Source organism: Nestor notabilis, unplaced genomic scaffold (genome assembly GCF_000696875.1).
Source record: "Nestor notabilis isolate BGI_N333 unplaced genomic scaffold, ASM69687v1 scaffold20072, whole genome shotgun sequence".
Lineage (NCBI taxonomy): Eukaryota > Metazoa > Chordata > Aves > Psittaciformes > Psittacidae > Nestor > Nestor notabilis.
The window spans coordinates 3,400-16,304 of NW_009918161.1; the positions used below are offsets into that span (position 1 = coordinate 3,400).

General features: G+C 52.9%; 1 protein-coding gene across 1 annotated transcript in view; it reads right to left on the minus strand.

Moving 5' to 3' along the window:
• Positions 1 to 405: 405 nt before the first annotated feature.
• Positions 406 to 12,905, minus strand: part of NCKIPSD (NCK interacting protein with SH3 domain) — a gene marked incomplete at its 5' end in the record, with an annotated part of 18,794 nt that continues 6,294 nt past the window's right edge. Inside the window, 8 exons of the mRNA XM_010009583.1 lie at positions 406 to 609; positions 1,131 to 1,303; positions 2,734 to 2,826; positions 3,619 to 3,747; positions 4,998 to 5,078; positions 9,549 to 9,687; positions 10,457 to 10,543; positions 11,434 to 11,604. Of these exons, the coding sequence (XP_010007885.1) occupies positions 406 to 609; positions 1,131 to 1,303; positions 2,734 to 2,826; positions 3,619 to 3,747; positions 4,998 to 5,078; positions 9,549 to 9,687; positions 10,457 to 10,543; positions 11,434 to 11,604 (1,077 nt within the window). The remainder of the gene's footprint in view (positions 610 to 1,130; positions 1,304 to 2,733; positions 2,827 to 3,618; positions 3,748 to 4,997; positions 5,079 to 9,548; positions 9,688 to 10,456; positions 10,544 to 11,433; positions 11,605 to 12,905) is intronic.

A 12,905-nucleotide genomic window follows, 5' to 3' on the forward strand; every position in this document is an offset into this window, starting at 1 on the left:
CCAAGCACCAGCAGACTCCACTTGGTCACTGCAGGGAGAGATGCACATGGAAAAGAAGTGATGTTCTAAGGCAAAGGCCTTTCTCTTCGGGACCTCGGGACACCAGCGCAGCCAAACGCCCCCACTGCCACATCCCTCACGCTCGCTGCCCTTCCCACCAACACCAGCTGCCCGAGCACCGCCAGCGCCCGCCGTGCTCCAGCCTCCCCGAGCCCCAGCCCCGGGGCATTCCGGGCCCTTTCTGCCGCTGGCCTTGCTAAAGGGCTGGTGAACACTGTCCCAACCTTAGGCCTCGCAGGGAGGGGTACAAGGTATGAGCTGTACTGGAAGGGAATGGGGAGGAAGTGTCAACAAGAGACGTCATTGATCCAAGTGGTTCAGGCTCCAGTCCGAGCTGAGGGGCGGTTAGCTGGTACCAGGGGAGATTTCTGGGAACTCCTTATAAATCTCCAGGATGATGAGTTTGTCCATCTGGCACTGCTGGTCCTCCTCCTCCTCGCCCAGGATGCGCTGCAGGATGCCCTGCAGGTCGGAGAGGCGGTGCTGGTGCTGCAGATAGGCCGTGGAGCGGATGATGGCGTGCATCAGAGACAGATACTCCATCCTCAGCTGCCAAGTGGGAGGGGAGACAAAACACAGAGCACAATGAAGGGTTTAAAGTGAGATAAACATGCACAGCAGCTGCTGCTGCTCCACCAGCCAGGGAGTGACTCCAGAGGCACCTGCTTTTCCTTACTGTGGAAAACCCTGCTTTCCCCCAGCAGCCTGGTGCTGCTCCTCACCTGCTCTCAGACATGTGCACATCCCCTGTCTCTTGCATACAGAGATCCCTCTTACTTCCAACTACTCACAGAGGGTCCCTGTTCCCAAAGGTCCCTGAAGAAGGGTGCAGACCACCAGAAGCCTGGCAGATCTTTCCTCAAGCATGTGTCTCCACTGCTGTGTGCTGGGCAGGATAACACCACCCCTTCCTCCTCAGCCCCCAAGACTGACCTGAGCACCCAGAAGCAGCATGCCCACCCCAGGACCCCGCTCCTGCCTGCCCCAGATGGCCCCACAGAGGACCAGGAGAAGTGCCATTGCCTTGGGACTGAGCTCCCCGCCCCAGTGCCTGGGGTTACTGCGAGCACCTTGTCTCCTGGGGAGAGATCAGCGATCTGCCGCACCAGGATGTCGATCAGCACCATCATGTCTGTGTGGTAGAAGATGCTGGCAGTGTCCTTGCTGGCAAAGATGTCCTGTAGGAACTTCAGCACCGAGTGCGGGGGCTGAGTCTGATGCTTGAAGATACAAACCGGATCATCTGGGGGAGGCAGAGGGTCCGTGCTGAGCCTAGGGCTCCCACTGCCCCTCGGAGCAGCCCCATCCCTGCCCTGGATCCCAGAGCCCGGAGAGGGCCTGGCCCTGGCCCTGGTGCCCACGGTGCCTCGTGTGGGCAGAGCTCAGCACCTCGCACAGAGATGCCCAGCAGGAGGGATGGCAGCTCTGCAGGGTACCGAGTCCAGAGCAAACCCATCAGCATCAATCACTGCTGGTGCTTCACTCACCACCCCAGGTGAGAGTTCATTAGCACGTTGCCCTCAGCTCAACAGCTCCCACCCCTTTTCCCCCTGGTTCACTAGATCTGGTCCAATGACCCCTCTGAAATGCCCATCAGAGCCTGTACCAGACACGAGCTTTCCCCACAGGGACCAGGCTAGTATCATCCCAGAAGCAAGAAACTCCCAAGTTTAAGTGAGCCACCACATCCTGTTCTCTTCCAAAACACATTCCTGCAGACCCCAAGAGGGTGTCTGGACACTGCAGCCCCCCAGCAGTTGTCAGGAAGGCAGGCAAAGGAGAAGCATCTTCATTAGGTTGTGGACCCCCCTTTCTTCTCCCAGCCCCTCGCAGTAAGGTGATCCCTGCAGGGAATCTGGCAGGGAAAGGGCTAAATAAAGGCTTTAGGAGGAGGCCAGACAGAACAGCACTGAGGTGCTCGCTGCCCTTAAGCTGATAAGAGTGTGGACAGTGATTTGCAAGCATCGCAGGATGAGTTTTTACCATCAAATCAACAAAATGAATCTCAGGCAGCAAAGTCCCTGTGCTCCAGAAGGTATTAGAAAGCACAAGAGTGGTGTGCAGCACAGGCAGAACTGCCTGGCATCACTTCTCCTGCAGAGATCTCCAGCTTTCCAACAATCTGCTTTTCTGAAGCTCTTCACGTTCCATGGGTTTCACTCTACCTGGAGCAGACACAAAGCCAACCCACTTTGACCCTGTGCCAAGCAATTCCAACATGGGAAGTGCTGCTCTAAGCAGCAATTCAGGGGGCAAAACCTCCCTCTGGATCTGTCCCCCACAGCAGGCGATTGCCAGCACAGGCAGGTCTGTGTGCCAGCACCAGTGGGTCCTGTCTGTCCAAGCACAGGAGGGCTCAGGACCAGCTTTGCTCCCAGACAAGAGCTCACCCATGTTGTAGCCATCCACAACACTTGATGGGCTGATCCGACCCAGGCGCGCACGGACCTGCCAGCCCAGAGCCTCTCCTCTTGCGTCATGTGCCACCAGCATCACTTGATCTCTTGTGCAGCTCCACCCTCAGCAGCACAGGCTGTCACCTCACAAACACGTCCTGCGCCTGAGCCCACAGCTCCTCAGCTCCCTGCATCCCCAGCGCAGCCACCCTTAGTGAGCACAGGGCTCCCCGAGCCTCCATCAGCTGCACCCCGCCACTGTGCCCCAAACACTCACCTCCTCTGTTCAGCAGCAGCAGCAGCTTTTCTGTGAAGGTCTTGACATTCAAGTGCTTGCCTATTGTAGTCATGATCACACTGTGTTCTGGAACTAAGGAAGAAACCTGTTCAGCTCATCCCTTTGTTTCCTGAGGGCCACAGTAATAAAAATAAATAGTGGAGGGCTCCTGTTCTGCATCAGTGCTCTGGGGAGCTTTGGGGAGCCACAGTCTGTCAGGGGTACGAGAACTCTCAGCCCCACAATGTGGCTGAGCAGGGAGAGAAAAGGTGACAAACCTGGAAGTAATGCATGAAACCCTTTTGACTTTGTGTTTTCTGTGTGCATCTCATTCACATCTCTGATGCTCTTTAGCATCAATTTTAATGAAGCGCAACTCAAAGTAAAAGGGAAATCACCAGACATGTCCGTGCTGCTTTATCCTCCCCTCTCTCCATGAAGCCAAGGATAAAGCGATGCAGCAGAACAGGAGGAAGTCATTAACTAACTACAACTGGAGCAACAGGAGATTGTGGGTTAAGGAGTGGCCCCTCTCAGCAGGACCTAGAACTACTCCAACCTTCCAATAACAGGCTTCAAAACCCGCTTCTAAAGTTCTCATGGAGCTCAGCAGGGGATGGAGGACACAGAACCAGGGCAACCAGGAGAAAACACGGCTCAGGCCAACATTGAAGAGCCTGGCCCCAGCACATGGGCATTCAGTGAGCTGCAAGATGGGTAAAGCAGAGGGTTTGTCAAGACCTTTAGACAGTGTATTGCCTGAGCCTGGGGGAGCTGGACTAGTTATCAGTGCCATGGAGACCCAGTAAGATTCTCCCTCCCCATTCTTCACACCCTGATTCCAGAGCACTGAAATCCTTCCAGGGCAGAGCAGCAGCAACTGACCTGGAATGTGGAGGTTGAAGGCCAGCAGGACGTTGACAAATAAGTCAGGCAGCTGGTCGGTGGTGTCCGAGGGCAGCCCGTCCTCAATCACATCCAGCAGGAACTGCACAAACTGAGAGTTGAGATGTTCTGCGCAAGGACAAAGACACATTTACAGCACAGAGAACACAAACCAAGCAACAGGGGAGCATGCAGGCCACTTCTCTGTGCTTTTAGGCTCAAAACCCACCAATGGAGTGCCAGCATCAGCATCTGGGGAACAAACAACCTGCAAGTGGACAATGCAGACTGCTGAAGTGTCTTTGTGTGAGGCACAAGTGGCTCTACTGCCCCCAGGGCAGGGGAACACTGAGATTTGGTACCCCCCTGGCAGCATTTTGGAGTTGATAAAACACCAAATCCTGCTCTAGCTGCTGCTGCAGCATCACTGCTGCCAGTGAAGGCACTGGGAGGAAGAGATTTGTATTCTTGACCACTGGTTTCATCCATCTGTTTTAAAAAAGTAGTCATCTAGATCATTAGTACTAACCCAGTTTTCAATGTTGCTATTAGGAAGGCTCAGGAGCTTATGCAAATAAGTCCTGCAGGAAATAACTGCCAGGGTTACATGAGGAGAGGAACGCAGGAGGTGTGGAGGCTCATGCCTCAGACTCTACTGCACCAGCTTAAAACTTGTATGTATATACTGGGGTGTGAGGGTGAAGCTGCTGAGGAGATGCTTTATGAAGATCTCTACTGCACTTCCAGGAGAAAGGAGCCCAGATTCCCAGATACGGGAACAGCACGGCCTGGGGAAGAACCAGGCACGTCTTCCTGGCTGAGGGCTGGAATGAAGGAACACAGGAGGAAACAGGCAGGTCTGGCACGTTGGTGCTTTATTGACCACAACACCCTTAATCATCTCTGCTTTCCCTGAGACACACAGGACTGCACTGTCCTGTTAAGAGGGAGACCAGGAAGAGGCTGCATTACACAGCTGACAGCTTTAGTGGGTGTTCATGGAGTAATGTGGGCTGAGCCTCAGCAGCAGAATAAACGTCTCAGACAGGAGGTGTGTGTTTTCACACAGGGCAGGGATAAAACAAGATGCCACTTAGTCACAGTGACGGGCAAATCTGCCTCCTTTGCAGGACGGCATCAGTCCTCCTGCTCTGACCCAGGTCTGTGCTGTCATCTCTGGAAATGTGGCACGTCAGCCCAGAGTTTCAGCAGCCAGGATCTACTGATGAAGAGCAGACCCAATCCTTGCCCTCCTGCTGCTGGCTTTCCCCTAGCTGTCCTCTCCTTGGCCACCAGGTAAGGTCCCTTGCCTGTGTCTGCCGGCAGCTCCCACATCAGCTCTGCCGTGCCACCCAGCCCTAAGCATAAGCTGCTCTTACCGTAGTGATGATAGGGCAGGGGTTCCCCCATTGAGAACATCATGGCCAGCACCAGTGCAGAGTAGCACATCTTCTGATGATCTACAAGGTAAAGGTCCTGCATTAGTGAGTTCTCCTGAGGACAAAACACAGTTTTCATCCTGAGGAGTCACACAGTTAACACAGACATTCAGCAGTGGTCGGACTGCTCCTCACCTCTGTGCTTACCAAGCTGTAAGGGCATTTTGCCCCTGCTTAAGCACACCCCCCAAGCCACACATTTCCAAATCAACTGCAAAATAATCACAACAAGAATTCTCTTTCATTTCCCCTCCACTTAAGAGGATCTGGGCAAACTTGACGAGAATAATTAAAGCCCTCCCCTGCAGAGTCTCAGGACACATCCCATAGTTATGCAATTGCTGAACCCAGAAAAAGCATCCATCTGGCCACTGTGAAACAGTGCCTGTTCCCACCAACGCCACCCCCAGCCAGCCCCGCTGCCTGTCACCCCCCCGCACGGCTCTATCTGCTGCCTCAGCTCTGCCTGCAGGTACAAGAGGTCTCTGGGGATACAGATCACTGCTCGCAGCGGGGCCACGTGTGTAGCTCCAGCGCTGACACATCCCACAGCCTCCTGGTCCAGCAGTTTTCCCTGGCAGCAGCTCTCCATGAATGCTCCACAGAAGCACAGCCAGTGCCCTTCCTGAATCTGAACTAACAGATATATCTCAATAGATATTTATAGGAGAAAAACCAAAATCGTGGACCAGGATCTGTGTCATCATCAAATGTCGCCTCCAGCCAGTTCACCAAGTCCAAAGATGGAAGGAAAGGGAGTATCATTTTTACAAAGTAGGTTACCACACATACTGGCTAAAGAAAGTTCAGCTTCATCTGCCAGCAGGAGCCCAGGGGCACTTGCTACAAGGAATCTGAGGGTGTATTTATTAAAAACTGACCAAATCCACTTTTTATTAAAGGAGAAAAAAAGTCTGTTCGATGTATGATGCTTCTCCCAACAGTTCTGCTTCCCACACGTGCTGGTTCCCAAGGTCTGTGCACAGACTGATCCATCTCTAAGCACCCGCACGCTGCAGTCTGGTTGTAACTGCTCAGGCTGATGCCTTCACTGCCACCACCTTGCTCCTGGACTTGGCCAAAGGACATGCAGCACTTGGCAGCTCTCAGATCCACTGTTAGCACGGGGTGGAAATGGTAGTAACTGGTTCCAGCCTTGTGCCCCAGGAGAGTCAGCTCTGTGAGCAAAGCCTCTACAAACACAGGCCACATACACTGTGTCAGAGCTCCACAAGATGTCCGAGTTTTCAAATAACAAATACTTTGAGTAAAAATAAATCATTTGGGGCTTAACCAGAGATACTACAGCATTAACAAGATTAAGAGTTTGTAGAAGAACACTCTAGACCATGTGGCAGCAAAGGGAAGCTGGAAACTGCTGTTTACTCTTCGTAAACAGAGAGGGAGGATATTCAGTGACTGAAATATAACTCACACTTACATAAGAAGCTCTCAGCTATGAAGCGTCAGCGATGCCAAAGCTCACTGCAGCAGAAAAAGAATCTGACAAACTGTTTAGCACATGATTTCTTCATTCTTCCCTCCATGGCTTCAGGAGCTGGGTATCAGCGGCAGGATGCTGCAGCAGGCAGACACAGGGACCTGCTGCTCCTGCTCCTAGCGAGGCTTGCATGAACAAAACATTTTCTGTCATCACATCAGGAGCAGTGAAATAATGATCTGAGAACCAGAATACAGTGATATATATGCAGTTGTAGCAAACAGGGAGGAAGAGATGGGAGGGGCAGGGTAGTTCTCCACATCCTTGGTCCATCTGCCATGAGCCAATGTCCATTCATCTCAGCTGGCAGCAGACTCCACAGCTAGATGGCAAATCTTGTCCTATTTGCCTAAGGATGCCAAAGAAAGGATGCTGAAACCAGCCAGAAAGCAGAACTCAAGACAAATCCAAATTAACCTGGTGTACTCGCTCAGCAGAGCTTTTGGAGTGTCCCAGATGCAGCAAGATACATCCAAGATGCCCCACACAGAAGAACAGAGCAATTGCCAGGCAAAGTACAGCTTTTTTTATCCCTTCCAGAGCAGCCCCAGTGGCTGCAAGAAAGTATATGGCATTAGTATGACTCTGCTAATGACAGACTCATGAGCATCACTCAAGTGGCGACACTTCAAGAGGCTGTGGAGGGCAGGAGAGATGCAGCTCTCTGCTCCCCAGCCTGCACTCCCGAAGCCTGCTGAGGTACTGGTGAGAAAGCTGCTATTACCTATGAGAGGTATTTCTCAGAGCCCTTCAAAGACCTTGCTCCCACCTCTAACCACAGCAGTGCACAATCCAGGCCCTGGGAGCAGACACGATGGTCTGCAGCTGAAGCAAGCAGAGCCCAGCAGCTGACTTGCACGTACCCTGAGCTGCAGCCTGCACTCCCGAAGCCTGCTGAGGTACTGGTGAGAAAGCTGCTATTACCTATGAGAGGTATTTCTCAGAGCCCTTCAAAGACCTTGCTCCCACCTCTAACCACAGCAGTGCACAATCCAGGCCCTGGGAGCAGACACGATGGTCTGCAGCTGAAGCAAGCAGAGCCCAGCAGCTGACTTGCACGTACCCTGAGCTGCAGCACAGGAGAAAGTCACAGTTCCAGACTGGATTATCTGTTTTGTTTGGAATCATCCTGGCTAATTCTGCCTCACTGTGGCTTATTGTAAGCTCCTCTAACCCTGACAGATGTGCAGAGCAGCACAGCAGAGGGAAGGGCTGTCCAGGAGCAATAGACCCAAGCATCTGGCTGCAGAAGTGGCCAGCAGCCAGCACGCCTGCACCAGTCCCAGGGCAAGGTGCCTCCTCATCAAAGGCACCAGCATCCAGCACAGAGCTGCTGCCGTGGCTGTTCTTCAGTAAGAAGCCAGGAGGGATCACAGAGCTGCTGCAGCCAGCTCAGCGCTCCCCGGCTGCTGAGTGCTGGCACCGACTGCTCTGGCCCCTGCCACCGCAGAAGGGATTAGCGATTCCACAGCATGTCACGGTTCAGCTGCTATTCCCCAGGTTTTAGTACCAAAATAAGCTCAAGTCATTCTGGATTCAAGGTCATGTTTTCACACTTGCCATTTGCTGGCAGGACATGGAGCACTAAGCACCCGGGCCGTAGGAGGAAACTACTAATGCCCTAAAACACCTCTAAAAGACAAAGACATTTGGGTTGAGGATGGTTCCTTTGCTGCTTTGAAGGCCAAGAGGGCTGGAGGACATACAGATGACATCTGTGCAAACATAAGCTCAGCACAGGCAGGCAGCACAGGGTCAGGACACCAGTTTGGGAGGCTCCTGTAGCCAAAGGCTGTCTGTCAGCAGAGGGAGAGCAGCTTTTCACCCTTCAACTGCACTGCCCGTGTGTTACAGCAAGGAGGGAAAGAATCCGCCACATTGAGATGAAGCTCAGGGAAGAAGAGCTGCTGCAGGGCTGCAGGATGGCAGCTCAAAGGACACAGCAGAGCCACTTTTCACTGCAATGCTCTTGAGGTCTCCAAAGCAGAGCTAACACTTGCTGGGAGATAGCCCTGCTTCAGCCGTAAGTGCTATGTGCAGCAGTCACCCAGGTCAGAGCTCACTGCTCCATCACACCAAGAGCCTGAGCTTGCTGTGCCATCCGGGAGGACACAGCCCTGGACAGCACAGAGACCAGGCAGGAGCCCTGCTGCACCAGGGAGCACAGCAGGGTGCTGAGGCCTGTTTGAGCATGGTGCAGAGCAAACTCACCCAGAGACAATCTTTATGAATTAGTGATGGATGCATGATAAAGCTTACTTTTGGCAGTGCTAAATCAGGAGTAATGTCACCACAGAAGCACAGTCATAGACCCATAACCAAGTATTACCTGCTGCTAGGGCAGTAAAACCTCAGCCTAGAGAAGCAGCTTCTCATGCATAACCAGATAAAACACGAACCTGGCGATAAGCTCACTGCATAGAACTGATCAGCAGCAGCAGCACCACAAAGGGAAAGCACTGGTGCAGTGGTCCCAGTCCTGCACCACACAACCAGTGCTTCACCCTGCCCCCAAACACTCCCCATATTTGACATCCCCCCCTTGGTGCTGTGTTGGAGAGAGAGTCCTTTCTTTTAACCAGCACATATCTTACTCACAAGCAAGAAACACTGCAAAGATCTGGTGTAAAGTGCTGAGAAAAGCTGCCAAAAAGAAGCTGCAGAGATTTTCCTTGAGATGTGCAAGAGTCTCTTGTCAGCAGCATGAAACAAAACTTGAGCAACTCAAAATGTGCTTTAAGACATCCACAAGATCATCATTGATGGCACGTTCAAGAGCCAGAGGGCCTTGCACCACTGGACTGAAGCATCCCCTCCCATGCATTCTCCACTTAGAGGTGTAGGAACCCAAATAACTTTAAACCAGACACCCTTCTCCCCCAAGCACTAGCACTTAGAGCAGTCAGGCTGCAAGGGGCCACCAGTGCTGCTGGAGGTCACCTAACGACAGACACGTTCCTGGGGAGAGGGGTACAGCAGCCCTGGCTCACCCTGTGTGTGAGTCTGCATGTCCCGGGCCAGCTCCATGGGCAGCACGGAGTTCACGAGCGTCGAGATGACCGCAGCGTCCAGGTTGCACATGGCTCCAAAGCACTTCAGCAGCAGCAGCCGCAGCGGCACCCTGTGCTCCTGCAGAGGCAATTACCGGATGAAACAATGTCCCAGATGACAGCTCACACTAGGGCAGAGACACAACTGGCTGGAAGTTCCCATTGTTGGGAAGCCACAGACCCTCCCAGGGGGACAGTGAACCCAGAAGCTGTATAAGCTTTTACCAGTAGTGCCAGATGAAAGCTAAACAACACAAGGCTTAATGTGCTGTAGCTGGGGACCTAGGGACATGATGGGGACAAGTTTCTAACCCCTGCAGAGTCCTACAACAGCGCATTCCAGGAAGCGAGGGGCAAAGGAAAACCACACAGGCATTGAAGGCAAAACTTCCATTTCTTCCGCCGAATATTGATTTCCTTCCTCACTCCCAAGGCTTCTACTCACAACCTACTTTCCTAAGCAAAGCTATTTACTAATGCACAGGAGGGCATCAATTAAAAGAGAAGCAGTCACAGCCTGTCAGCTTTCCCAGGGCATCCTCAGAAATCCCTCCTCTGGATACTAGTGATGCCAATCCTGTCCCTCTATGGAGCTAATGAGAGCAGCAAACTTCACCTTCCACAGTGCAGCCACTGCTGCGAAGTCTCTGGCACCCTCTGCTCTCCCACACAACCTGCACGCACAGCCCTGACATCAGCCAGCACACAGGTGATGTGCTGCAACTCCTGCTGGTTCACAGAACCGCCCTGTCCAGGGGGAGGTCTCACATCTACGTAGCACAGCAAGCCTGCTCTCCTGCCCCTGCAGGGCAATCCCAGGGGAGATTTGATGTGCTCTGCCACCTTACCATCTGGTAATAGGCCACAAGGGACAGGACGGACTCAAACTCATTCTTCTTGCACATTTTCTTGCACACTTCTGGGTCTGCATCTGTCTGGAAGCAGAGGGCACATCAAGCAGCAAGGACGTGGAGGGAGGCCAGCTGCTTTCACATCTCAGTAGCCCAGCCATCTCCCACAGGAACTGAAGGCAGAGCACAAAGATAGCTCAGGAACCTCCACCCTGCAGACTCTGCATCAAAGTGAATTCCTGAGAAGTGTCTCTGCCACACAGCACATCTTGGGCTGAACATCTAAAAAACCCATGACCTGAGCAGCACTTGATGAGTGTGATGTGCAGTTATAGGGCAGCTCTGTCACTGTTGCCATCCTGAGTATTGTGCATCTCCTCCCAGCCCTAAATTATGAGGAAAGGTCATACAAGATCCCCCTCTACCTTGCCCTGCAGGCCCACAGCAAGGCAACACATGTTGAGTGACAGAGACTGGCATTTATTACACCAAAAACCAGCTGTTCTGCTTATGCCAGAGCTGGGAAGGGATACACAATAGGTGCCACCGCAAACCCCACACCAGCACATGTAACACAGACCGTGGAGCTGCACTGAGTGGCAGCTCCCGTATCACTATGTTCCTTGTACACAGATGGGCAGAAGCAGACTTCCAGGGTTTCTATGGGGGGTTGGGATCTTTGGGAGGTGAGGGTTTATATTCTCCCATGACAGATAAATACCATGGCTGCCATGAGAGCAGCTCTAGAACACCCTTCAGAACAGCTTGGTACGGTAGCGTGGAAAGCAGCTCAGGAGCTCTGCACACCCCACACAGGAAGGCAGGGCCTCACATCAGTGGCAAAGGATCCACCAGAAACCTGTGGCCCCTGAAACAGCAGATCCGATGGCAACACAGGGCAAAGGAGGACAGAAAAAAGAACTTCACTGGGACTGTCTGCTCTGCCCTGCCTATGGAGAGGGAGAATTGCTCACCAGGATGCGGAGCAGCTCCTCCAGGTAGCAGCAGATGACGTTCTCGTCCTCGTAGAGCGCCCAGCTGCGCTGCTGAGCATCGTCCTTGTGCCTGGCCAGGTCTGCAAAGATCACCTCCAGGCGCTGCTCATCGTGGCAGATCTGGCCCGAGGGCAGCCCTGCGCTCAGGTTCTGCACGACAGCAAAGCGCTGGTTAGTGGGGTCGGGACCACGGGTGCCCGTTCCCTCTCCTCTTTGTCTCAGCACTGGCAGCTGACCTCATTCAGTCAGGAGCTGGCAGCAGAAACCCAGCAAGTTTAAGACACGTGCTACTGCAGCTCTCGTACTCCTGGGGCTCTACCCACCTCCTTCCCTTGCACAGCTAATGCAGTGAATGAATCTAAATAGGTGCCAGAACTGGTACACAGTCAGAAAGTCTTTAAATCCAAGCTGTCACCATCCTGCTGGAGCATTAGCTGTCTTCTGAGCATGTTAAAGAACCCAAGAAACCTCACTCAAAGCTACACCCCTTTCTTCTTATTGCATTTAGCAACCTAGGGCTTTTGGACTAGCATTTTAATGACCATTTTAACTATCACTCCATTCAGCCTCTCATCACTAATTTACTTCCTCCAATCCTTCATCTGCAGCCTTTACGACTCCACTGAGCACCAAGTTCCTAATGGACTCGGATGAGATCAATCCGTTAACAAGCTCTTCAGCCCGGCTGGTGTAACTACACCACGCACCACCTCAGGGCACCCTCAGAACCACTCTCAGGCCCCCACCACAGGGGTCAGGTCTCTGCTTATTAAACATCTTGGCAGCTGCTGGAACGTGCAGCCTCATCATATGGCTGTTTCCAGGAATCTGCTGATGAATCCAGAAGCAGGAGGAGGTATTGGTATTTCTAATGATGCCTCTTCACGTTATGTTGCTGCTTCAAACAGCTCTCTCCTCCCAGTCCAGCAGAACAAACTGCTGCAGGGGTTTTGTTCCTTCTTCAAACACTCTGGGAGCCTCATTGCACCCACACTGCTCTGCAGTGGCCGCACCAGCCACACAAGCCCCGCCACTATCCTACCAAGCTCTTCCTCTCCTTTCTTCTTCACTCCACCAGCCACATGGTGGATCACATGGTGTGATGGGTACACACATGCACCAGCAGTTTTCCTCCAGATGAGCCCAGACCTACCTCAGGTAAACCATACAGCAGCTTAGACACTTTTCAAGGGGGCTTCCCAGGGAGTCCTCCCTTCTCTGGGCAGCAAACTGCTCCCACCACAGCACAGCACCAGGCATAAAAACCAGGTGGATAATGCTGCTCTTGGGTCACTAAACCTGGTTTTCTTGGCAGTATGTTTATACCCATCTAGCACCTCCCCTTTCCTTTGGGATCTCACCACACTTCCCATTCCAGACATCAAGAGTGCTCACTGAGCTCATCACACCTTCTGCCTGGTGCCAGGAGGTGACCTGCAGCAGCCGCTGGC